This window comes from Anopheles arabiensis, chromosome 3 (assembly GCF_016920715.1).
Source record: "Anopheles arabiensis isolate DONGOLA chromosome 3, AaraD3, whole genome shotgun sequence".
NCBI lineage: Eukaryota > Metazoa > Arthropoda > Insecta > Diptera > Culicidae > Anopheles > Anopheles arabiensis.
The window spans coordinates 91,479,326-91,506,849 of NC_053518.1; the positions used below are offsets into that span (position 1 = coordinate 91,479,326).

The 27,524-nt window shown below is 47.7% G+C and overlaps 1 protein-coding gene across 7 annotated transcripts in view; it reads right to left on the reverse strand.

Moving 5' to 3' along the window:
- Positions 1–19,426, reverse strand: part of LOC120902545 (insulin-like growth factor 2 mRNA-binding protein 1) — a 66,435-nt gene extending 47,009 nt beyond the window's left edge. Inside the window, exons 1-3 of one of the 7 annotated variants that reach the window (XM_040311382.1) lie at positions 19,287–19,426; positions 17,682–17,932; positions 16,137–16,197 (exon numbers count right to left, since the gene is read on the reverse strand). In XM_040311382.1, coding sequence (XP_040167316.1) covers positions 16,137–16,197; positions 17,682–17,706 — 86 coding nt within the window. In that variant the 5' untranslated portion in view covers positions 17,707–17,932; positions 19,287–19,426. Of the gene's footprint in view, positions 1–16,136; positions 16,198–17,681; positions 17,933–18,032; positions 18,203–18,828; positions 18,845–19,194 lie in introns of those variants that run through there. The other 6 variants (XM_040311383.1, XM_040311386.1, XM_040311385.1 and 3 more) reach the window with 6 other exon arrangements.
- Between the last annotated feature and the right edge of the window lie 8,098 nt (positions 19,427–27,524).

The following is a 27,524-nucleotide window of genomic DNA, read 5'->3' on the forward strand; positions in this document are numbered from 1 at the left end:
TCCCAGGCCCCGCACTAAAACTGCTCACAGATATCGAATTAATTTTTACCCACACGTACATACACCCTCCATCCTCCATTCCGCCTCCCTCCCCAAGGGATCAATAATATTATGCCCACTCGGATGGATAACGCTCCTTGTAGGCCTGTGAGGATACGTAACAGGCCGGAGCAGAAGAAGAAGAAGAAGAAGGAGTGCGATGACTCCTTCCCCATGTGGCGGAAGTGCGTAAGCGAATATGCAAATCAAGTGTATCGGCAAATGCGTAAATAACCGCCCGCTTCTTCCGCTTTCGGAAGCCCCCGGTCCCCGTGTTCCAGATTTTCCAAACAAGCCAAAAGGACCAGCTACAGCAGCTACACCTCGCGGCACATGTGCTGTGAGCAACATTCGGGCACTCCTTGGAGAGGTTCGTTCGGGTTTGGCGTTTTTTTAAATGCTTAGTGTACGAGCATAGTCGACGCAGTTACTTTAATTGAGAAGCAACAACGGGTTTTCCCCTTCGACGGGCCAAAGGAAAGCAAACAACGTTATATTTGGGTCGGTTTCTTGGCGACGCACATTAACGAGCAATAACTTTGGAACAAGGAAACATTTTGCCCCATATCTGCCTCTCTCAGTCCCGGAGTTTTACAGGAGGAAAATTACACACTGCTAATTCGCAGGAGGCGGAACTGCTTTTTTCCAGTTGAACGGTAACATGCGAAGCATTCCTGACTACTCGTGGGGGAAAATGAAAGACCTTTTTAGAAGCATCTTCTTGCCTGAATTATCGCCTACAGAATATCTAAAACTAAGAGATTCTTTCCTTTCGTTTATCAGATAAGTGTTAAAAGTACTCGCTGACAGCTTGCAATTTGTTCCACCAGAGGGCGCTGATCCCCCGGTTCATCCACTCCTACAACTACTTAAAGACATTAAAGCTCACTTTCTAAGCAGCCTCCTTTCAACGCTTTTCTCGAAGCCCTGGTTACCTTAGCAACCCCCAACAAAAAGGAACCCTCCGTATGAAATTACCTTCCTGGCGCGTTCGACGATGTTTTAGGTACGCTTCCATGTTTGTTTCCTTTTTTTTGATAGTACAAACAATCGCCATACCGTTTAAACAATCTTCTCGGCGTGTTTACTTTGCACTGGTACGGCAAAAACGATCCCACCAGCTGCATTAAAAAAAGGGCAACAAAAAGGATATCCAACTGCTACTGGCACCCGCGTGTGTCCGCCGGAGGCGAATATTTTCGCTCAATTACGAAAGATTACCAGCACAAATCTGTGTGTGTTCATCTAAGCAACCCAAGTGCTGCCGGGTGCCTACCGAAAGGAACCGAAAAGACACAGCTACCTCGAACTGCACCAGGTGTACACACATCTTACACCGAAGCTACCTACCGATGTGTGTAGAACACGCGCACGTGGTAGGCTAAAACCGAGAAGGTGCACCTCACATATCCCCACCATCAATCAATACTCAAGATTACATAATTGACAGCAGCGGCAGCAAAGTATGGTGCCTCAGAACGTGTGTGTGTACATCTACTAAGAAGCATCGGATTTTGGGACGCAACGAAAACGCTGACCAGTGGCGAATCTGCTGCCTCCGGGGGGCAGTGGTTTGTTTGCCGTTGTTGCGGCTGGCAGTGTTGCTGCTAATCGAATTATCGAGCCGGACAGCGCGCATCAGAACAGCAATTACACTTAGCCAAGCAGGCCCCACGGTGGCAGAATTAACTGCATGCAACAGGAAACGGGATTGGAAAGACGGAGCTTGTTTGCAGGCCAGAGTGTACGCTATCTTGATAGACCGTCAGAGGCCCCTCCCCAGATCTTCTAACCTCAATCCATCATCCATCGGAGTGAAGCGACGAACGGTTTTTGTTTTTTGATCCTTTGCACATTGTCCTTTTGCTGTTTTCTGCACGCTTAGCTCATTATCAAGAAGTCAAGCAGTTGCCAAGCTGACGTACACAGGTACTCTCAGGCCGATTTTGTTGCACACCGCTAATGCATTCCAGCGTTGTGGTCTTGCGGTCTCGGTGCGCAAGGTGCACAACACTGCTTAACCCGCCGCCTCCTTTAATGAGTGACAGTCGGGCGAGCGTGTGTTGGCCGGCCCCTGCTAATGACCCTGCTGCCCGGAAGGAGTTCATCGGCCGGAACACCGCAACCACGGTTTGCAGATTGTCGGCCCAATCCAATCCAGCGACACCAGCAGGATACCGGAGCACATTGAGCACGCTGCACGCTGCAAAAGCAAACAACCCCCGGGGTGGAAAGTATTTTGGGGAGCAAAACAAGAGCACTTAATTACAAATTACAATTGCACGGCCTTTGGTAGCTGTTTATAAAGATATTAATTAATGAGCCTTTTAAAAACGTCCCGAGCATAGCAACGGGATGGCGCACACGCATCTCGAGAGTGTGTCTGTGTGACGTTCGAAGAGTGCTTAATTCCGCATGAGATGACAGTTTTGTATCCGTCCGAGCGTTTCCCATTGGCACTAAACCCTTAAACAGGCCTCACTGGGCAATTAGATGCAAGAAGCGAATGAAATATGCTCATGAATATTGATCACCAAACAACAGCAACAAAAAAAAAGGGCCCCGGAGACGATTGAACGATAAGCAAACGGAGCGAGCGATAACTGCCGTCCCGATGTCGTTTCGATTAAGCACATTTTGCTTTTTTGTTGTTTGAAGATTTTCCAAGCATTGCGTTTCCGATTCCAAGAAGCTAGCTGGCATGATTTATTCTTAGCACATCCAGCACCCAAAGGCGTTAGTATCAATAGTGTGTGCTGTTTCAAGCGAAATCTCAATCGATGAACTTCTACAGCCTGCTTCACAATACAACGAAAGGAACCACCGTTAAAAAGCTGGTGGAACTTTGGCCGGAGCCGGAACTCCTTTAACTTCCCGGGGAGTAGCTCATTTCCCCCGTTTAAAGGGCGCTCTGCAGCCATGTTGTCACATCCACCGAGATGATGCGTGCCGCATGCCCATGAACAATGTTGTGTCGATGACAATCTTGGCTCCATTTTTTCGGCCGCCTTTATTCTTTATCATTCTTTCATCTATCCTTAGCGAAAGCTCAAAGGTTTCCTTTGGGCCTTTTTTTTCTTCTTCTCGAACCACTCGAAATCACGATTTTCCAACGTAATGGTTGTGCTATCGAACTTGGGACGTTGCTTAGTATTTAGCTGTGTAGGTGAGTGATAAAGAGCGAGAGGGGAAATTTTCGGGGCGAGAGGGGAAACTTGTAACCGGTGACATGGCAAGGAAATTATCGGCGTTAAGTCCCGCAAAAGTGCAGGATCCTCCGAAAAAGCCAATAACCTCGAGTCCTCAGGCTTCACACAAGCCGTACGTTGGTTTTTGCTCTCTCTCTCTCGATCTCGGTCGCTCACTGCTTTCGCTTTCTCCTTCGCTCTCTCACACACTCACACACCGAAGGATGCTTTTCACGCTGATTTTCCTCTTCGTATACACACTCACACTCAAACACTCTCACTGACACACATGCACAGTGCAGAAGAAGGTTTTACGCGCGTGTTTAACCGCGCTTCCGAGCGGTGGCGTCCTTAGCACAGCTACTAGTCGTGTTGTCCTTCGAACATTTCACGGCCCGAATCCACGGTCGTGCCACGGGGCACTCACTCAGGCTTTCTCTTTCACCCTGGAACACCTCTTCCCTCGGCTACGCCAAGGAGGAAGGGTGGTACACCTTTCCCAGCACAACCAGCCGACCGAGGTGGGCCGATGAACTTCGAACGAAATGGAAAACGCGCAATTTCCATGCCAATTCGGGACCCTCTGGACACAGGCCACCTCCCCTTGTCGTGTAGATGACCCCCAAATACCTGTTTGCATGTGAGTGTGCGTTGAGTAGTGTGTTTCCCTTTCATTAGAAGTTGAATGACCGTTCTAGCATAGCGCCAACCGGGGTAGCGATGGATTGAAATGGCCAAAAGAGTGCAGGCCGTAGACATTTTTAACCAGATTTCTGAGGTTATTGATTTCCCATTGAAACGCGGTGTGAATGCGTGAAGCGGGCTTCGCTGCAGGACATCTTGAGAGCGAATGGAAAGACGAGCAGATGGAGAAGAAGCAAAAAAAACAACATGGCGTTCCTCAAACGTGTAGATGATGACGTCAGGATAGTGACTTTTCCACCGGTGAAGCACGTTCCCGACCAATTTTCCACAATCCTCAAACATTCCTGTGTGCATTTCTGTGTGCGTGTGTTTTAATCACTGTTCTGTATTGCCTGATTGTAGGTGCACAGTGTAGTCCGTGGGTGTGGGGCGAGGTGTTTGTGATGATTCCGGTTCGAAGGACCAACAGGAAAAACATAAAACTTACATGCAGCCTGACCAAGAAGACGGATGCTGGAAATTTTGCACACCGTTGAGATGCTCTCTCTCTCTCACACGCAAGGACACGCACGCACAACACAACAAGAACCGAACGGTGTAGAAAATGCAGGAAAATCCGTCGCACTGTCACACGATGCAGTCAGCCGGAGTCAGGAGCAGTAGCAAACACTTTGCGCGCAATCCACGCCGTCACGAACACAATGCACACATGCACCCGATGGGTGGTGGGGCAGCAGAAGAGTGACAGGTGACACTAGCAGGAAAATCAAACCGCACGCACGGAAGTGTGAAATATGCACTGGAAAGCACACAAACACTCTGCCCTTTTATCGCTCGTTTTGCGTAAAGGTTCGCGCGTTTGCAACCGCGTGGGTGCTCGCGATGTTTTGCTATGTTTGCTTGGTTTTAATTTAGAATTTCGTCTATTTTATTTTTCCGTTTGGCTGATGCCGCCTACCTAGCTTACAATAACAACAAAAACTGGTTTTGTGTGTTTTTTTCTGCGTTCGGTTCGCGTTGTTTGCGAGAGCCCCGCGCGCGTCTTGATGGTTGCCGAGTGCCGAAGAAACTGGCGGCCATTTTCGGCGCTCGTCCGGCGTGTACCTGGGCTTACACGCGCGTCCTCGCTCGGGACGGTGCTCGGAACACCCCGCCGTGGGATGTTGCGCCTGTATGGGTGAGGTGTGTGCGCACTCTGTCCCTTTCGCTCTCGCATACACGCGCACACACACACGCGCGCGCACGCACACACCACCGGCATTTTTCCCAAACGGCTGGGCGACAAAAAAAAAGCGAGAGTCAGTTGATCCCCGGTTTTTCTCTGACCCGATCATCGACCCCTGGTGCTTATCGTCTTGTCACACCTCGCCACCCGGGACCAGTTGTCTTTCCCCCCCGCGCGTCCGCCGCGCGTGATAAGAAAATGTTATCGACGGCAAAGCAAGTTAGATTTTCCATTCCAACAAAACGCTCGCTCGCTGTCTCTCCGAAATGCGTCCCATCGTGGAACGCACTCTTATTTGGTTCACCGATCCTCTCCAATTCCATTCACCGGGACATGCATTCCATACAGACACACACACACACAGACATGTAAGACACACCAATTCCGACCCGGCATAGGAAGGCACGGCTCGGACCCTTTTTTTGTTTGCTCTCCCTACCTTCTCGTCGTGCTGCGGCTCTAAGAAGCAAAAGCAGGACATAAAACAAACCCCCGAAAACTTGGAAAGCCAAAACCGTACAATAGAAGCAGTAAATGCGCGCAGGGAAAAAGAGACACACAAAAAGCGCACTTCTAACGCACACTACCAACGCTGCAAGGAAGCAAGGCGCCATGGCAGGACGACGCACCAACAATTCCGAGAGCGTCCCGTCCCACCACCACCACCAGCCCAACCCTTGGGACATGGTTCACGGAAGGCGGCCTGATGGTACGGAGTCGTCCCAACCGGCCCGAAGAAAAAAGGGACGCCATCGCTCGGCACACATACACCAGCAGCACCGGCAACACGGCAAGGCAACGGACATGCGCAGTGCAAATGTGCCAACAGAAACACACATACACACAAGCACGCGAGGAACGCCAGCGGGACATCATGTCAGCGAACCGGGCCCCGAACTTTCAGCCGCGACCTCAATTTTGGGGCCGCAGGGAATTGGGGAGGTCTCAAACACACACACACACACGCACACAGCGAGGGGGTCACAAAAGCTCCGAATTTGAAACCACAGCGAGCAACGAGAAGCCGAGAATTGCGAGAGCCGAGAAGACGGATTAGATTTCAGAAAGCCGGGAAAGCCGGGATCGCGCGCGCACCGCAAAGTGCACACGCCTGGGGACGGGGAATGGTTGGGGTCTTAGGTCGGTCATGCAGGGACAGGCAGGCAGTGCCGGTTGCGAACTCTTTCGGCAAAAAATACGCGCGCCTATGAGAAGCTGGAGAACGCGCTACCTGATCTGCTCCAAATCTGCGCAGAGTTCGCCTCCGGGGAAAAAAGGTTCCTCCAGGTGTGCCGGAACTTGGCGATGTCCTATCGAATGTTGCCAGCGATCCACCGTGGTGGGAAGCACAGCACATTGTACCGGGAGGAAAGGTGACATGCTCTCTTCTTCATATGTTTCGTCTAACGACCTACGCGGTCAAGCCGGCCTACACAGGCTCATGTGCTCTCTAAAAAAGCTGATTGACAGCCTAGTTCCTTTGGGCCCGTTTTTGGGCAATATGGTTTCTCAAACCTCGTCCCAACCTTCCAGAGCGTACCACAACATTACCTCTGCTCACCTGCACACTTCCTCCTCGTCTGTATATGTGTGTGTGTGTCTATGTGTTTTATGTTGCTCAGGAGAAAGTACACAACTGTACCTAGTTTCTTCGATTCCTTACGGGCGGGCAAAAACGGTTCCCGATTTCGGTCGACTTTCTTCTACACACGCACTCATACACACCAGACCCGTTTCTATACGCTTTTACGCACACAGCTAAGAAAAAAGGGACACGAGATTTTCGGTGCTAGAAATAGGATCGAACGCGCGTTCGTCGTCTGTTGCGCTTTCCCGTAAGCCGGCCACAAACTGTGGAACTCTGTGGTGGTACCGAGTGCGTGAACGTAGCTCACTTGCTTTCTCCAGCAGGCACTCAGAATTGGCCACCGCTGGAAGAGTTTTGGTTGCAAAGCAAGCACAATAAATGGTTCAACTGATTTTTTTCTCGCACGATGATTCAAGCTACTCCGTGAAGGATGATTCGCGCCCGGTGAAAGGAGAGGATTTCGCATACAATCTACCATCTCCTTCTGGGGAAATTCACCGAAAACTGCATTACTTTCCGCATTGTTTGTTTGCTGATGACGTCAAGATTCGTAATTCATGCCGTTTCTGTTTCTTCCTGGGTATTTCCTTCCACAGTGCACAGAGGCGTTCAGGTATGGAGTAGGTGTGATTCATTTCGCATTTCTTCGATTTTTCAGGAGATTTTTCACTCCAGATATGCATAATGATTCATTCAGGCCACTGTTGAAGCTGAAAACACTCGCTTTAAAGTTTCAGTATCTTGGCCTTCAACCATCCGCACTTTCTTCACACCCACAGTTGCTCCTTTTTCGCGCTTCTTACAAGTTTCGTGCATCTTAACAGACCAACCAACAAACAAACAAACAAAAAACCTTCAACGACTACTCATCGCTTCCGACGCCCGGGCCCAAGTGCATCATCGTCTGTTTTTTCTTTCTCGTTCATCCCCAACGACGAGACACGTTTCCTTCGGTGCGGTCGGTCGGTCGGTCGGATGCGCCTTGCTGCCTCTGTTGAAAAGTGAAACAAGGTCCATCCACCGCCTGGCTTATTCCTGTGCTTGCGCTATTCCTTAACCTTGAAATCGTCGATTTTTCAAGATCATCCCCCCAGTCCCGCCATTCGCCGCTTTCTTGTCGTTACCTTTTTTCGATGCGTTGTGTGCCTTTCTGGGGTTTTGTTTTATTTAATTCTTCTCCTCCCCCCGGAAACCATTTCTGCAGTGTTTCTGTTTAAGGCAACAGGGCTCTTTTCCGTTCTGTCTCCCCCCGTCTTCCTGGTGCTTATTACACGCTATTTGCCACATTAGGCGATGTGTATCCTTTGATGGGGCTTCGCGGATGTGTTAATGTTTATTTGAATCATGTTTGAAGTTGGTTTTGATGGGTATCTAATACTTTATGGTAGGAGATGTAACATATTAACAACAAGCTAAAGAATGCTTTACAAGTATGCGATTACAATCATATTCTTGCGTAAAAGACGCATCAATAAATCATAGGATTTTACTCGATTTTGAACAATTCTGACTCGTTTAAAGAGTCTTGGGAAATGATAGCAAATTAATGAGGAGTGCTTAAACCAAAAAAACACATAAGCCTATCGCCAAGCCGGTCGATTGATCAGTAACCAACAGCCAGCAAATTGCAACAGTCCGATTGGCGTATTTTATCCCCTTTTTTCCTACACAAAACCCCCAGTCGCCACGGACACACTATCTATCTAACGCCGTAAACATCACAAAAAACAAACGGAACCACTATCGAAACAAGCAGAAGCAAACGAAACGAAACGAAGAATTGCATCCACCGGATGGTGCCGTCTGATGCACACACGGGCATAACCGAAGTCCTCGCGCAATTGCGGGAACGAACAGGCGATTTGCGTATCGCACTGCGCGCTCTTGGGCCAACTTGCGCTGCGGTGGCGGAGCGAAACCGTTGCACCTCGCACCGCTTTGGCGGCACAGCGCAATCGGCCCGAGGAAGTGAAGAACTCAAACTTCGAGAGGGTGCTTCTAATGTGCAAACGACGGCAAGGAGGGCGTTAGACGCGAACAGAACTCTGGCAACAGACTCAAGCAGAACGTTAAGGGTAAATGTTTCACTTCGCCAAAGATCGTTTCGATTGTTCGAAAGTGCAAGTAGCGGGGGACTGTTCCTTGGGCAAAATGGGAAAAGAATTAAGAGTAGTTTTTAAGTCTATTTTCTTGGATTTCTAAGTGGCCATGCCGCAAACGATGGCGGCATATCAATATAGGCGAATGATTGCTTTATGTGGTTGCCGCTCTTTTGATGTTTTAGTTTGCAATCGGTGTGATTGATGTTGTGAGCGCCCTTTACTTCTTGTTTTGAGGCCATAATGGGCGGCAATTTTAATAAAATTCCAGCACCGTGTCTACCAATGGGAGAGAAAGTAAAATTCTCTATCATACAGATTGACATAAGAATAAAAACGAATAATGAAGTATGCTTTAATCCATGAACATTCTCCAAAATGTCTTTCGTTGTCCTTAAACAATATCTGAAGCAGTTTTTGAAAATAATTAATACATATAAAACGGATATCCATTTCTTCCTTGTTGAGCCCATTGCTTGATTATTTTTGCCTCTCCACAAAAGGGAACAATTTACTGGGACGAGCTGCAAAGTTAATTAAAGCAGAAGCCTTTACAGCAACAAAACACGGCAACTACATCGAATCTAACACAAGGCTACATAATTGGCCAAAAGAAAAAAAATCAATCACTCGTTGCCTGTTCTGTCACCATGGATGCAACCCCGTAAACGTGCAAACGCCCAAACAAGACGAACAGCTTCTCCAAAGCCGCCTGTGGTTGGTGCGCGCGTGCATAAATCAAACAAGCGCGATTGAGCTCGCGAGCTGCAAAGTGCATTCTGCGGGCGGGTTCCTCCCTCTTCCCGTAGCTAAATACATTTTACGGAGCTGCTACTTTAGTCTATTTCGTGTTTTTTTTCGTTCACCCGGGGGACTGCATTCCAGAAGATTCGAAAACAAGAAAAAAAACCGTTTCCCCATCAGCATCAGCAAACGATGAAAGGCGTTCGCGCGCTCCGCGATCGTGTGTGCAAAATGTAATTGAAATTAGTTGTTGCACTTTCGCACAGCACCATCACTACCAGCAGCAGCAGGAGCAGGAGCAGAAGCAGAGTGCATAAAAATGCACCTCCAAAGTGCAATCAACCGAAAATGGGACCCCAAAGCACGGGGACGACAGGCGCACGATACAAGGCCAAGGTTCCTGGCGTGGAAATCAATCCACACACACACACACACGTAGCCAAGGCATAGCACAGAAGGCAGGAGGATGGAGGTGTGGAGAACCGAAAAATAAAAAACAGCATGTACAACATCAGCGATGCAGACAGGCAGACAATGCGCGCAGATGCACTTTTATCGCTTCGGCGCGTGCCCGAAAATAACGAAAATAAATAAAGAAAGGTCTTTTTGCAGCGAAAAGGAAGCAACAGCAAACAACAACAACAAAAAAAGCTAACAGACAACCCCGCGTCAAAGCCTCCCCCTTTTGCTCCCCGTCCCTCCCGTTGTGTTGATCAAGAATTGCGAACAAAAACAAGAAAAATTAGCGTAAATAAAACCTCACCACCACTTTCCTTCCCCCATCAGCGCCTGAGGTGCATTGGCAAGGAAAAAAAAGTGCATTCACCATGCGCTGCATATGTGCGGGAAATGCAATCCCTCTCACTCTCTCTCTATCGCTCTCCCTCTCATAAGCAAAAGTTGATTTCCCCTTATCCTGGGACCGAATGCATCCACCAATACCATATCATCATCATCAGCATATTGTTCGCGATCAGACAGTTGCATCCTTTTCTGCACTTGCATCCACAGCACAACACTTTTACCCACACAACGAAGCGCGCTCAAGAGTCAAGAGTGCGCCGATGCTATCCTTGCATCGGCTGCATAGGGGGGGAGAGAGAGAGAGAGTGAAAGGGAGATGCAAACTGCCCCTACTCGAACGTGCTAGAATGAAACAGGAGCGCTCGCGAATGCAACCACGAGTGCATTGTACCTTCCTTTTTTGTGTGCAACTGCACTGTGTGCAGCAATGCATAAACGCAATTGGTGCTGCATTTGTTGATTTTTGCATTACATTTTCTCTCACTCTCTCTCTCTCTCTCTCTCTCTATTTTGCGTTGTTGTTAGTTTTTCACTGCGTGTGTGCACAAATCCTTCGGCAATGCAATTTTTGATGTTTTGGCTCGTGCGCGAAGGACGCTTAATTAATGCCCGCGCGTGTATGTGTGTGTGCATGTGTGTGAGACTTTACACATGTTTTAGCCAATTCGTTTTTTTTTCTTCTACAGTTCTGCTATCCTGCTCTCGATTGCGTTTCGTAACGTCATGCCAATGCTTTTCCGTCCGTGCGTCGTGGTTGGGGCTTTATCGCCCGTGTGTTTGTGTGCGATGTGTCATTACTCCCGGGTCCGGGGCCCCCAATAAAAAGGGAAATGACCGAAACGGGGACGAGAGCGAACGACATCCCCTGATGGTTTACTTTTATCGAAAATTCGATTTCTAACTTTTTGTGTCTTTCGGGGGGAGGGTTTTGCTGTTGTGCGGTTTTGACGGCATAAAATGAACGTTTTGAAAATACGAACCTCACTTATGGCTAAGTTGTAGTATAAAAAAGGATACTTTTAATAATGCATGAACAATGCAATTAGTTTATATTAAAACAATTCAAGATGCAAACGCTATAGAAAGCATCGCAGATGCGTGAAGGAATTTGTAATTCCTCACTGCGTTACACAAGAAAATGACTCTATTTTGCGTTGCAAACTTATTTACACATTCCTGTGCAATGTTAATGATAATATTACATTGTAGAGCAAATTGTTTCGTGGCAGCGAGTGTGTGTGTGTGTGTGCAGCGAACAATTGTGTGCCCGACAGGCACGCGTGCTCGAGCGCCCGCTGCAAGCGAGATAGGATACGCAATTGCCGGCCCGGTGCGTATTGAATTACACGCATATTTGCGCTGTAATTTCTGTACTTTTGTTCGACTTCTTCGTCGGTACTTTTTCAGTTCCTCTCACTGCAGTTTTTTTTTATTTGAGTTGATTGTAAACAACTTCCAAGAGCTGCTGCTGATGCCTGTCCACGTGCTCCAGCTCTCCGCGTTGCAATTGCATTCCACTTGCAGCTCAGGGCACGTGCTTACACAGATGGTGCGCGCTCGTGTTTTGTGAGTGTGAAAGTTGCATAATGCTTTCACCCAAGCATCACAAGCTTTCCCTGCTGACCTCACAGAGGGTGAGAAGGCATCAAAAAAAAAACACAACCGAGAGTGTGTCCTTGACGCGCTTCGTGCTTTCACGTCCTTTCGGGCCACCGTTGGTTGTGGAATGACACCGCACGGGCTTTAAATATTGACATGCGTATTTGCATAATTTAACGTTGTGTATCTCCCTCCTTGGGGAGAAACCATCACGCGGGACCTTTTTTATGTTTATACTGTTTTGCTTCTTTTTTTGTTGCAAAACCTTGGCACCATTGGTTGAAGCTGAAATCAAATATCGAAGCAGTTGGTCGCTTTTCTGGTGGCGAGCGTAGAACAAAGCCATAGGGACGACACGGGGACGGGCAAAAGGTGCATCTGTTCGCACTCGTAGGGGATGATTAGATTCGGGCGTGAATAAATTATGGTACCGGTCTGGATCCATTCATGCTGGTCAGGGGTGGGGAGAGTTGGGGAAGATCCATAATTTGACCATAAGCAAATTGGATGCTTCCACTAAGGATGTAATCTTTCGTGCGTCCTCAGACTGGGAACAAAGGCACAAAAAATGGCAATTTTTATTTATACTAAAATAACATATGGTTTCATCATCGGTGTCATTTACATTGAATATAGCCATTTCGAAAGTTCTTTGCAGGATAATTTCGCATTAAATCTAAATAATGAGTGACCGCGTGCCATCGTTCGTGCAAAATAATAAGTAAATCGAAGCAAAAGAAACAGAAGAAAAAATCGTTTCGATGTAAAACATTCCATTAGGACGCATGTTTTGCGTCGTCACGAAAGCCTGCTGCGAAACTGGTGCACGGTAGGACCACCAAAGCAACCACCACCACGACCACTAACGCTTGTCAATCGATCAAACCAGCGCAGACGGTCAGCTTAAAACCAGCGGCCAACCTTGACACGCGACATCATGCTCCCGTTCGAGGAGGATGATGATGATGATGATGACGATAGAGGAGCAAGTGGAAAAAGGGCGGCGTGGCACGGTTTGTTTAATTTAAAATTAAAACTAAATTAATGACCAGTCAGACCAAGGGTGGATGCAGAGTAGATCCTGCCGGCTGAGAGCTTCCAGTGTTGGGACTATCTGCCCCTCGAATCGGCGATCCCGTCAACCCACCACCCCCCGACTACATTACATCGCCACTAAAAAGGAACAGATAACGATTCGGCACAAACATTTGGGCGGGCGCCCGGGAGCAAAAGCTCGTAAACTTTGTGCGAAATAATTGAAGAAGTGAAGCGGGCCCGGCCGATGATGAAGTTCCTTTGCGTCTTATAAAGCGAACCAATAAACATACACACACACACACACACACACACACACAGGTCACACCAACGAATCCCGCAACTGCCGGCAGGTTTATTATGCTCCATCTCGATCAGGTCGGCAGAACGAGCGAGAAAGAGAGGAGTGCCGAGAGATTGCAATTTTTGGTCCTTCGAACCGGATCGCCGCACGCGAACGTGTGTCCATTATCAACACTAACAGGTACTTAAGCGTGGTCATAAACGAAGTAATTTAGCTCGAAGTACCGGCGACGGCTGGTCGGTCGCGCTATGGAAACGCGAAAAACCGCAACAAGACAGTTGCGGAGGGGTCAGTGGTGAAAATAAAAATGGGATGGCACAAAATTCCACTGGAAGTAATGCAACTGGACGGTGAAGGTTATTGACTGGGTTTGGGTGGACTGCGAGCTAAGATTCGGGTAGTCTAGCGATCGATAACATTACTTTATGAGTTGATTCACGGCGATAAAGGTATATTGATGATCTTTTTGCAAATTGACGCTCCAAGTAGGCACACGATCGTGCTAAAAAAGGGTCTAATCTCAAGCACAACGATCGAAAACTGGAAAAGCATCTTCACTCCTAACATTCCTTGTCGATCATAACTCATCTGCGCTCCGCTTAATGGCCGTTTAACGTCCCCTTGCCGCACTATCAGTCGAAACAATAAATCCAGTCAGCTCCCCGCCTCGAGCAGTCAGGGAGCGTGTCAAACCGACACTAAACGGGGGAAACACAACCGCACTCGTATGCACAATGCACTTGCAAGTAACAAAAGTAACTCAAAAAAGGGTTCTAAACCTCCTAAGTCTGTGTTGTTGCGCAGGGCACTGCCTGTCTGTCTGTCTGTGGCGCGTCCGTTTTGTCCGTCGACGTCTGCTGCATGTCTGTCGGCTTTCCAGCGTGTCCATCCATGTCTGGCCCGTCTGGCCCAACTGATCGGTGTTAGAAGGACCCTCCCACTCTCCCTTCCTCCCCTTCGGATCTTTTTTCTTCTAACATCGTTATCAGACCGGAAAGTGCTGACCACCGTAAAAAGCGATCGACGAGCTGCCGTGGGGCAGAGCGAGGCAATAAATTTTCCCTTTGCCCGTGTCTAGCAGGAGGACCTTCCGAGCGTAATGCTTAGAAACGGTACCGAACCATATACTGGTCATACCTGTCCCTCTTCCCTCGCAACCAGGTTGAAACGTCAGTAACCGGGGGACCAGTGTCCCGGGGGAATGGGAGGACACACGACGACAAGCTGATAGGATAATTGGCGGCGAGCTTAGGAACTCCATTTTGCCGCACTGGCCGATGGCAGAGGGAATTTGCAGACAGCAGCAGCTGATTCGAGCGAACAAACGAGCATGCGTGTGTGTGTGTGTGTTGGCGTCAGCTGCTGCAAAGTTGCCACCAAACAATCGTTCTAAGACAGGGTCCCCTGTAAAGGGGTTCCTTTTGAATTTGCAGTACAGCGCGCTCCTCCTAAGCTGTAGCGCGGCGGACCCTTTGTGCGAGGGAATCGGCCGAACAAATCGGCGATGAAAGTAACAGCCGCCCGCATTTGATTTGTAGCTTTGGCCTGTGGTGTAGCTACTGGAGGAGAAGCTTGGTCGGGATGAAGGAGTAATTATGATTTTTTTAATGCTTTAAAAACGTGTACAATGCGGTTGGCTCACATATCTTTCCGAGGAAATGGAACATACGACTTTAAAACCAGAACTTAATTGGACAGACGATCGAACACGATCGTAACACAAACCACCCTTTTCCCGATGCTAATCATTTTTCTAATCGTTAGCGCATGTTTATTCGCGATGTACGTGCGTCCAGCGTTCGGACCCTCCGGCCACCGGCTCCGGCTTTTATGCTGACCTGGGGAACCAAAGCAAGCGAGCGTCCAGGTTGACGGCTGCACCTGTCCTTGTTATGGTTTGGCAAGCAGAAAGATAAAGGAAACCTGGACACAAGCCCAGCTAAGCGAACGCACACGAAACACACATAAAACGCGAACGTTCTGGCTCGACGCTCGCGATCACCCTGGGCAGGATCCGCCGACGAAGCCTCGGTGGAGCATTAGAAGCACCAGGCAAACACGACCCGGCCCGTAAAGGCGTCGTAAAACAAAAAAACGGAGACGGCAAAGCCAAATGATTGCTAATTTTTATTTCAACCAAAAATAACCGTTCGTGCTGCTTTTTGAGCATTTGAACGCACAACCAAATGCAACACACGGCTGAAACATACTGGTGTGCTTGATTTTATGACCGGATTACGGCAGGATGCCGGCCGGGTCATGCCGACTGTATGCACCTTTCGGCACCTTTGCATGGTTTGCTTCTTTCGTCGGCAAACCCCGACCACCGTTCGGGTTATTAGCTAAATTATAACATTAACTTTGGCACTCGGTTCGGCCGGTACGGGTGCGCGCGTGCCCGCTAATAATCGCAGCTTATCAAACTGTTACAATCGAAGCGTACACACTCCACATTCGGTAGCGGGGTTGATGGGACGTTTTTCACCGCATTAAGAGAAAACGGAAGGAAAAAAACTGAACTGAGCTAACATAACGAACACCACACGAGCCAGCAAAGGGCTAGCAGTAATGATTTTCCCGAACTTTTAATGATAACTTCGCAAGTGGCACTACGTGCTTTCGTTATTTTTTTTTTTTCAGCCCAATCTTACCCTCGAACTCCACGATCGATCGCATCGCGTTGTCGACTGCAGGATCAGTTTCGTCATTAGCGCGGTACCAGCGCGGAGGTCATTCACTCGTTGCGCAAAGTGCATCGGGTGTACAGGAAATGGGTGATAAAAAGAAACCAAATGGCAAAAATGGACACAGCAAATCCGCTCGCCACCCGTTGAAACGTGATAAAGCCTTCCCCCCGCTTACCTACCTTAGGTCAGAACCAGCTGCATAATTTACACCGTTAAAGCCGCTGCTGCTGGAGACGCCACCTGGAAAACGGAATGGGAAACAAAGGGTGTTAGATGCAGGTAGGACGTGCGAGCGCTAACGTTTGGACGGATTAGAACGGGGCGAACGCGAATGAGCGTCCAAGGAAAGTGTCAATTTTTGGTTATAATTGCTCGGCCTGCTCTTATATGGGCCAGATGTATCGCGAAGGTGTTCGGGATAGCACGCGGCAAGGGTTGCGGGCATTGCTGGCCGGCTGTAACAATTAAGAGACCGCTTTGTACAGTTGAAAAAGCAACATCATTGATTGAATATGTTTGGTGCCGTGACCAGGAAATGATTTTTTTAAATAACCAAGTTAAATTATGTTTGATGTTAAAAGAACGCGAACAGGTTTTTTCCGTGGTACCGTGACCAGGACAGTTACGATAAAAAAAGATTCGCAGATGAAGCTTGCTGGTTTACTTAAAAAAAGTAAAAATAATAAAAATGTTGAAATATCAATTATGGTAAAAGTACATATTTTTCATTGATGCAATTTACTAGACGCCTGAAGGTATGCAAATTTGACTTATTTCCAATTATATATTACTAATTTAGAAAAAAAATATTAAATCACAATAAAAATTATAAAAACAATATTTAAGAATAAACAATCGATACTTTTGGAAGTATTGAAATCTTTAACAAAATTGAAGACTGTTAAATACTGGAACTGACACCGCCAGGAACCGGGCGTACGGGAAACGTTCACTTATGCCTAATATTTCGTAAAGAACCAAAAAAAATACCCTTTCAGCACATATTTGCATGTAGCCCGACCACTGTGACAAGAAAGAGCGCAAACGCTTTAGCATCATATGGATGAATTTCCCTCACGGGCGCAAAACACCCTTCTCATGCTCACTCTCTCACAACTCACTCACCAATGTGAGTGAGTGAACGCATTGCAATGCAAACCGTCTCCGCTGGTGGTGCTGAATCTAGTAAGAAATTTGCGAATTTTGCGCTCTCTTTCACTCGCGCTAGAAGAAAGAGAAGCATAATAGAAGACGCACACACGCACACAAGCGCCCATTCGGTCGATCACGCGGCTCCGGCTGGTGGGGAGGGTTGTATTGATGACGAACGGATTACGGACCATATCGTATCATTTTGTGCAAAACAAAAAGAACGTGTTGGAAGTACGAAAAACTAGCAGCAAAAAAACACAACCAGCAAGTGTGGAGGCAATCAAACACGCTCCACGATTAAAGCTGCGAGCGTCGAAGCGTTAGATGGGTTGAAGGTTGCATTCTGGTTGGTTCGGTTCGTCCGTGTTTGTGCTGGTGCTGTAGCAGCAAACGTCCCATATGGTGTGACCGGGCAAAATACCACGCATGCAGTGGCAAGAAAAAAAAATGGAGCACAAAAATCCCAACCTGAGACGGATTGAGAAGTAGATGAGAAGGGTGAAGCCCAAAGGGACGGGTTAACAAATGGCAAAAAAGGCGGGCGGGCCGGGAGAGAAACACGCACATATTACCTGTTGCAAAGCTAGGAATATTCATTCTTTTCCCCTCCTAATAAACGGACACCGTGACACCGCTCGTACGCTACTTTCGATTCTACCTGCAAATACACTCACTCACTCACACACCGGGGGCTCACAGTTTTGTTCGGACTCGCACACGGCTCTGCCTGCTTCGATTCTGCTTGTAGCGCGCTACACACACTTCACTTAGTGGTTCACGTTTTTTTCTTCTTCCTAATCACACACAACGCAACAACTAATCGCTGTGGAAGAGTAAAGAGGGAGAATAATAAGACAAAAAACAACCCACACACAAGCACACACACTTGCTAGCCAAAGCCCTGGTTGCTATTTATCGCTTACTGCACATACGCGTCGGTAACACCTCACAAAGTAACGTACAGGACAACAACACTGGAGCTACCACAGTGCAACGACACAACGGCGATCTCTTGTGTTGGAGGAGGATGTTCTGGTCTGCCGGAGTCAGGAACAAGATCAGTGCATACGGGTTAGCTTCTGAGTCTATCACCCTTTGGCTTTATTGCTCACCACTCTCACCTCCGATAGTGGCGCAGTGAGAGAGCTCTAGCAGCAACAGCAGCAGCAGCAGAGAGGCTAAAATCACACAGAAGTAGCGAGAATCTGCGCCATAGACACACGTCATACGCACCTCGATCAGGGCGGTCTGTCGAGACAACGCACACCTTCGGCTCGGGCAGGCTCAGACTACCACCCCCCCCCCTCCCCCCGATCGATCAGTCAAGTCCGTCAGTTTGTACTTTGTTTTTGATGGACTGTCACAAACTACCACCAATTTAGGGGTTTTTCTCTCCTTTCCTTTCTTTTGCGCCCTCATCGGGTTGTTTTTGCTACTTGATTTATCTTTTAAGCACACCATCAAACCTTCAAACCAGGCACGCACGGTCACAGACACACACACACACACACGCCCTTATACGCAATCATACACACACACACATACATCCACATGAACTCGGTATAGCCCGCTTGAAATTTGCATATTCAAAGTAAGTACACTAGAGGCGCTTTGAATTAGAGTTTAGAACAGATTTCGGAACATTTCTGTAAAGTCCTTCAGGTGGCGTGATCCCTTAAACGGTGATCAAGTGATCTTCTTGCAACTGCCATTTCCTACCAGGAGAAAGTGTGTAGAGCCCTTCCTCTTCCTCCTACCTCCTCATCGTCCGGTTTACATCACTTCCTGGTTGGATCACTGGTTGGACAATGTTACGTGACACCAATGTCTCTCTCTCTGCCATCCAGATTTGCCAGTTCAACAGGTTACTTTTTTCGCACACACACACACACACACACACACACACACACACACATTCGCAGCAGACGTACAGAGAGGCGTACAAAATAGATATGAGTAATGCAGCAGGCAGCAACCAAGGACACCGATGGATTGGACAGAGCCGGAAGTCTGACCCGCGTGATGAGATTCGGTGATCGATCGACTACAGGCAAAGGAACCCTGCCAGCGGGTAAGAAAACGTACCGTGTGGACCGTGTGGACGGGATCGAATCGCGAAAACGGGAGATTAGACCACACACAAAAAACGGAAATTTTGCGACAAAAAGAAAACACACCAAGAGAGGGGCCGTGCGGCTACCACGCTGCAGAAATGAAAAAAAAAAACACACACCACCACCAACAGGGAGAAAGGGCACAGAAAACTTTTGCACAAAGTTGGAGCCCGCGTTGGCACAACCGTTCACAAATAACTTAAAACTGGTCCAACAGACACCCGAGACCGGCGAGAGAGCGCGCACAGAACGAGCGTGCGACTGTGTGTGCAGATGACGGGGGAGGGGGGGGGGAGGAATGGGAAGGGGGAGAGAGGGTGAACCATGAAATGGCCACGGCCGGCAGAGCACACACATTCACGTTCACGACACCCGTACGCACACAGGAAAACGGCGGTAATCAAATGATCCGGGAGTAAGGGTGAAGAAGGGGATTGTGGAGCACCCCCAAAAAACGAGCATGCAGGGGAGAGGGGAAGGAAAGCGGAGCAGGCCCGCACACATTTGCAGTCTATCGAAAATAATAATAGGATGCCTCCCGAGGGAACGGAGCAAACGGAGGAACGGTAGCAGGAAAAGGGGGGGGGGAAGACGGAGGGAAACCGGGAGTGTGTGTGTGTGTGCGATTAGAATCACGAATGGACGCACAGTCTGCCGCTAGCCCTCGCAAACCCGCCCGCTAGTATCACACAGCTCTACCAACACACCGCCAGCAGCAGCATGTTTAGGTATTAGGGGGCGCCCTAATACAAACGCACCACTCCATCCACACCACGGCGACGACGATGCTAGTGTGTGCAGTGTGTGGCGAAGCGAGGCGAAAAGCAAGAGCAATGATGAGCAACGGCCGGCTGTGGTTGGAAAAACGGCCATCGAGAGAGCGCGCAAATAAAGCTCGGACCGCTGAGAGCGCGACGATAGTGCCGCAATAGTTGGCAAACTGTTCGAAAAAGCGCCACAAGGTCTTGGGAGGGTGGCCTAGTAAGTTCGAACGGCACACTACTGGAGGACACAGGCACTCTGAGTGCATCGGAATTGTGAAGAGAGTCCTTAATCGCGTATAACACTTCCGCAAGTGCGGACTACTTCCAGTGAAAGCTAGTTTGATGAAGTAATGTTGAAGCTTAATTGATTTCGAAATAGTAGTAGATACTAAGAGGGATGATAAAGCAATGTAAATTGCTCGAAATTCAACACTTATTTACCCATGATCAGTATATACTATGAATTAAAAGGTTTCCTTTGGAACAAAGACATCATTTTGTATGTTTCGATCGATCCAATACACTAAAAAAAGCTTAAAATTCTATTAAATTTGGATTCGCCATAAAACCAATCCTCTTAGTACACCTGTCACCTCATTAAGTAGTCAACACAGTCCATCTCTTTTGCTTCCGTTTCCAGAAAAAAGATCCCAAATAGGCATCTCGAAAAATTGCATCAAAAGTCCTGAAGCAAACGAAGTTAGTACATCTTTCAATGATCTTGTGATCGTCACGCAAAAAGAAAGATGTCCACCAATGCTCATTGTGCGGTGCGCTGTGTCCAACACCTCCCCCCCGTGCACTGGCCCTGATTGTCTGGCGCACGGGTGGGAGGAGGGAGGATGGAGGAGAGGGCATTTTATTTTCGCAAAAACCAACAGTGCTTCTTAGTGTGTTTGTGCAGGGTGGCATTCGTTCTTCTCGGTCGCACCTTTGCGCTCCCAAAATGTCCGCCGTCGTCACTGTCGGACTGTTTCGTTTCGTACAGGGTGTGGAAGTGGTGTGGAGATGGGAGGGAGTAGCGTAAAGTGCGAATGCAAAAATCCCCAACCACAACGACGACGACGACGACGACGACTATAGCGACGTTGACAATGGAGGACCGATCAGTGGATAGACGACCAAAAAGAAAAAAAAACACCCCCTGTACGCATTTTGGGCGAAGGGGGTAAAAAGGGAAGGGGGTGGAGGTTCGTCGACGCCGAAAGTGAGTCGAGAAAATTCGGTCAAATCATCTCGCACTCACACTGACTTCGGTTTGCCCCGGTGTATCGCTGGATGCCCCGAGGGAAGTGCTGAGGGAGTATTGCCCCACTGCCGGCATTCGTATTTGGGGGTGAGTAGGAAGAGAGAGAGAGACCTAGAGCGCTGCCTAGATGCGTGTAGACTTTCAACCCCCCCCGAATAGGAAGGAGAGATCGAGCAAGAGAGTGAACCAGAAAGAGAGAGAGGGAGAGGGACAAGTTGGGGTGGTATTAGTATCACAACCCCTAAATTCGCTCTCTCTCGGTATACGCACACACTAGCGGGCGCGCGCTTCAGATTGCGCCACCCCTTCCACCAACCACACAACGGACACTCACCCCATCGCATACACACGCATTCCACAATGGCGGAGAGGGCAACATTTTGTGGGGCGAAAACCCCCCATCGCCTTACCCCGGGGCCGTATATATAATATGTGATGTGTTCTGTGTTGCGTGTGTGCGTGCGCGCGCGTGTGTGTGGTGGTCGGCCACGGTCCCCGGCACATTTTTTTTTTTCGTCGGTGTTTGTGTGGTGACCGATTTTCAAGAATTTATCACCATCTTAGCGCGTGCATTTCGACGAAACTCTGGCCCGTGAACTGGATGTGAGGAGGAGGAAGAGCAGCAGAAGGAGGAGGTGGAGGAAGAGCGGGAGAGGGCTATGTATGCGGCTTAGATTGCCAAACGCAACGCCAATCTTTGGAGTGCCAGTAGCGATGGGTGGCTGGCTGCGGTGGAGTTGGAAGAATCAAAAATGGCGGCCCACCCGTCCACGCGTCCATAAAGTAGAATTAATTTTCAAAATGTCTTACCGAGAGCCGTATCGCATGCACGGCCATACTAGGGAGGATAAGGATGGGCAGGGGGGGGGGGCAGAAAATAAGGGCGAACATTCCCTTTCCGTTTGGCAATACCCCCTTTCTTTTTGGCCCACCGAAGGTCAGCGATGCCGGCCGGCATGTTGCACTTGACAGTGGCCTCCCAGGGCCCCCGTGCGCCCTTGACGCCTGATGGTGCCCCGCGCGTCGACGGGTCGGGGTGAAAGCGATCTCTTTCGGCTGCGTAATAATCGGCTACAATGCGCAGCAACGAAAACACAGCCAACGCTTGCCTAACCAACAAACGCAAGAGTGGCACGCTTGCGTGGAGGAAAAGAGAATCATTTTAAAAGGGATTGATTTTTTAAACACAAATGTAATGCAGTGTCCTATTTTCGTTTTATATATAACAAACAATGCTTTAGTGTTGAATGTTTAATCTACTAATTCAGACGCAAGAAGGCTTGATAAACTTTAATCGATTCTACACGTTGGCTTTACCATGAATCCAAATTGTTTATCGTAGCCCTTGGGGCGAATGTATGTGGTGCGTTAGTGCCATGTATCCGTATCTCTGTGTTTCATTGATTCCTAAAATAAGGCAAACATTTGCTTTCGAATCACTAGAATATTGAGAATTAATGGATTGGTTATGTCATTTTTACAAGAATTTCATAAAGGTTGAATTGATTTTGTATTATTGTACAATAATCATCATTAAATGCCACAAAATAGAGAATATCTCACATAATTGTCATCCTAAGTTTTCATCTGTACATTTCTCCTCAAAGTGCATAAGAATTTAACATTTCGTTGGTACATATTTCACATGATTTCACATTCATTAGCCAAAGTGATTTTGAAGGCGTGACTACACTGTAAACTGCCTGTTTGATGTACATTATCTCAACGGAGTTGGTCAGGCAATGTTTGTGATTAATATTTGAAGTGAAAATTAAACAATTGAATTATACTTTAAACTCTCTAAACTGCTTCATAATCATTTAAATCATTAAAAATAACAATAACATTGTTTTCCGCATAAGAACGATAAACTCAAACACATTCCATAGCTGATTTAGTGTTTCAATTTGGTTATACTGTTCAAGATTTAACCTCAAAGTGGTTACAGATCCACATTTTCAAATTTACTCCCAACATACGAGACATTTATGCATCAAAATTAGCTCCAATCAATCAATATACTGTGAAATTCGATCCAAACAATCGATCGATTAATTTCTACACACTCACAACAGCCATGCACCAACGGAACAAAAAACAGTGTACGTAGTCATTGCTATGCAATGCTAACTGCCACATTTCCTATCGAAGGGTTCAGTCAAACAAACAAAAAACTCGTTTTGCTTAAAATATTAGATTACAAACTTTCCAACCAAAGAAAGAGAGGAGGAAAAAAGGGCCTACTGTCGCTCAAAGGGCTGGCCACACGCTACAATGTGATTCATTTTGAGGTGCTCCCAAGTACAGCACCACCAGCTGGCCGGTATGGCCGGTACATACACACACCCAGGGCGCCAGATAAGGACCGATTCTCGTCCTCCTCCCGTTTTTTCCTCCAACCCTGTCCCGAAATTCCCGAATGCTGCTCCTGATGCGTGAAATATTGAATACCGCTCTCGGCAGTGAGCTTCCGCAATTTTTGGGGGATTGCGTGATTGCGTACGTGTGAACAACGCGAATTGCAGTCCACACACCAAATGGAAGAAGGCAGCACGACCAAGGACATACCGTTAGCATCGTGAAGCGCAAGAATGCATGAGAAAGCGCAAGTTCGGAAGGGGGTTTGGTCCTGCGTGCAACTTACTTCCGCATTCCCGGCATTTGCCACAGCCACACACACACACAAACACACGGGAGGATTTGGCGCGAGGTTTTCGCTTTGTTTGCGCGCAATGTGCAGCAGCAGCAGCGGATAATCCCGTGACCGGTTTCCATCGCGCCTACCACACACACGGGCGAGCAGTACTCCCAAAAAACGACCAAAAACGTCGGCCCTGGGAGGGCAGGGCTCTTCTTTCTTGCGCTTCGCGCGCCACCAGCAAACCGGAAGCGATCCGATGTGACGATGAAGAACGCGGTGCGCGGTGCGGGTAAACATTGATATAAATATTTTAACAGGCGCAGCGCACCCCAGCGCTTCTGGCGCGATATGATGATGCGTGTACGACCGTCGTTCGATTGACTGCAATCTTGTGCTTGTTGTGTGTTTGCTTGAGGATCTTATCGAGGTAAGGTGAGGTTACCCTGTTTGCGTTTTGGAGCAAGCAAGAGGTACAGAGAGGCTTGCCCTTTTGCTTTAGCTTTCGGTGTGGAGTGCACCAAACTATGGTTTGGTTATTGTCCCAAAGATTGTTATTGGTATTTATTGTCCCAAAGATTTGAAACTTCATACTGCTTCACTTTCTACCACAAAAGTACAGTTTTCGAGAGTGAGAGCGTACAAACACCTGCCGAATGCGTCTACCTTCTCCTTAACTTTTCTTCTAATCCGACAAAACCTGGAACACTTTACGAGCGAAAGCCACTACCCCCACAGAAACCAGCTTGGTGCAGAGTAAATTGATCCTGATTTTCCGTTCCAGTTAATTTCTTTTGACTTTCGCAGTCCCTTTAAGGTCCCGGGGTTTGCCGAACAGAAAGGGATAAACCATGGTTCCCAACAAGCACACACAGGCAGAGTTTTTTGTGTAAGATATTTATTTTCTCCATCCGATCCGAGGCTTCTTCTCCATACTGCCTGTCCTTGGAGCAAACGGCAAGCACAGCCAGGCACAAAAAAAGGGTTGAAATTGTGATCCGAGATTTCTGGCGACCAGGAGACAGGGAGGGACCTTCCCATGAGGAGGGAAATCGGGAGCACACTGGTTGGCGGAGGATGGAGGATCGCGAGCGAGAACAACAAACCCCACGGGCACGATGCAACGGGGATCGCGCCGTTTGATCCTTCTTGGAAAAAAACGGAACGGCTTTCGCAAATTTTAACCGCCGAACCGGCTATTCGACGACGATAGATAGCCTTGGGATGAAAGTGAAATGGTAGCGCTTCTCTCTTTTGCTTCACACACTCGCACACACACGCGCGCACACATTGGGGGAGATCTTGGGGAAGAATTGGAAGGACGCTAGGGCGAATAAGTTGGAATATTTAGTTAAAAGCGTCCTCTTGGGCGCAGCCCAAAATTCTTTCGGCCGGCTCAGCTATTCATTAGGTTTAGGCCACAATTAGGATAGCAGCATCCGTCCCCTTTCAATGCAGCAGAGAAGACATCGAAACGAAGCGGTTATTCCGTTAAAGAAAGTGAAATATTGACTGAAGTATTTACATCTCAGGAAAGATTTATCCATTAAAGGGAAGAATTTCCCAACAAAAAAAGAACGTTGTGCTTGCGCAAAACTTTAAAGGGTCATGAGAATTTGGAGGTCAAGGTTTCGGAGGCCAAACCGTTGCACATCCATTCTATCGGGACGGGTTTGCTTGATTCCAATCCAGGACGGATGTGTAGCAAATTTCAAACAGGTTACTCCGGTTTTCCCTGATCTTGGACCGGGACGACATGGGCTGCAGTGCGGAACAAAATGTCCCGAATTCGTCTGGAAGATGTTGATCGTATTCTAGGGACATTTGTGAAATGGCAAGACGAGAAACTCAGGGATAGAGAGGACAAAAATGACATCAATAACTCACAATAACCACTGGATTTGTGACAATACAGTCATAAGTCACAGATAGCGAGCCCGATAGCGACCAGATAGGACTGGAACACTTCAAACTAATACCTATATGAATAAAAGGAGTTTTTTATCATGTTACAACTCATTGTCTTCGCTTAAAAGCGCTGCGATGATGTTCTCTCTTCTCATATGTATAATTCAAACCAAACCATTCCTATAAACAAACAGCCAACAACTAATTCTTGCCTCTTTTGCACGTGCAAAATCCTTTTTTTTCGGCACAAACATGTCCTTTTAACCCTCTTGATTCAGCTTCAGTACAGGATTCGGCAAAGGGCTTGAATATGAAACGCCTAGACCGATAGATCGCTGTGCCCGTGCGAACCCAGACAACGAACCCGCGGGGCCCATCTAGGAATCTTTGTGATGCGAGAAAGGACATTCGGTCCGGTTAGTTTTGCATTAATTTCTATGCTTGTCCTGTCCCCGACAAAAAAAAACCTCTCATCTATTGTCCTGGCGTGTCGTGGAAAGGAGTGTATTGGCGAAGTTCTTTTGGGCGGACGTAAAAACAACCCCGGAGCGAACGAAAGGGAATCGAAACTTCAAGCAGACTTGTTTTAAAATTCGCTACCCGCGAGAGCCGTTTTACTGGCCGATGCTAGTATTGGTTTGTCTATTCCTTTCCCGGGACGGCCAGGATGTATTCATTGCCCCAAAACTTACAAAAGGGAACGAATAGGCATGACGAGAACCACACGATTATTTACACTCGGTTTTGTGCTGCAAAACAACAAAACCCTTGTTCTATTTTCCTTTGGTGAAACGACGGGTCGACGGGTTTGCCTTCTTTCCGCACTTTGGTTTTATTTTCTATTAATGCTTCCCTTTACTTCATTTTGTTTTTGCTCGTTGGAGCTTTTTTATGTTTGACCCTTTTCTCCTGTTTTAAAAATCCTTCCCAGCGTGACAACCAAACGTCCACCATTGAAATATGACGCGAGCACACGATTGCATACGCAGGAGGCAAATCAAAAAAAGAGTAAATCAAAAATGCACTTGCACATTCGCGCACTTGCACAGTGAACAACCCTTTTCGTCCAATTGCAGTGCTGCATTGCACCGGAGCAAAAACCGGTCCCGCTCAAACTGCATGCACCGTGCTGCAGGCACACCAACACACCGACAGAGCACGACTGCAGCGCATTGCACCTTTTGGGGCGGGAGAGCAAAATTGCATACACGCGGGTTGCATTTGCATACATGCAGCCCCGCACACGCACACATGCACGCTATCACACAATTGGCATTAAACGCACATCGCCGTTATCGGCTGGCCAATTGGCGCGTACAAAATGGCGCCGCTGCAGTTACGAAACCAATTGCGAAGCATGGTGCAAAAAGCGATGGTGAGACAATACAATAATGGAGCCTCCTCGCGGGCACTCGCTAATGGGAATGCTTTTGTATTGTGGCATGCTTGGGGAAGGGAGGGAGGGGAGTTGCTTTTCATAAAACGCTTGAAACTTCATTGATGAGAGAAAACGATCTTATGTTTCTCATATTCTAAAATTACTGTAATATACCCGTGTATTCCTTAATAAGGCTTAATAAGGCTTTACAAAACTGAGCTTGAACACAACACACTGAGTTTTCGAACATCACGAGGAAAATAAACAGAATAAAGTAAGTTAGTATTATCGTATTTGTAAGTGATAATAATGATTTAACTAATAAGCTAAAAATTGCATCAAATATTGAAAGTTTATCCTTCAC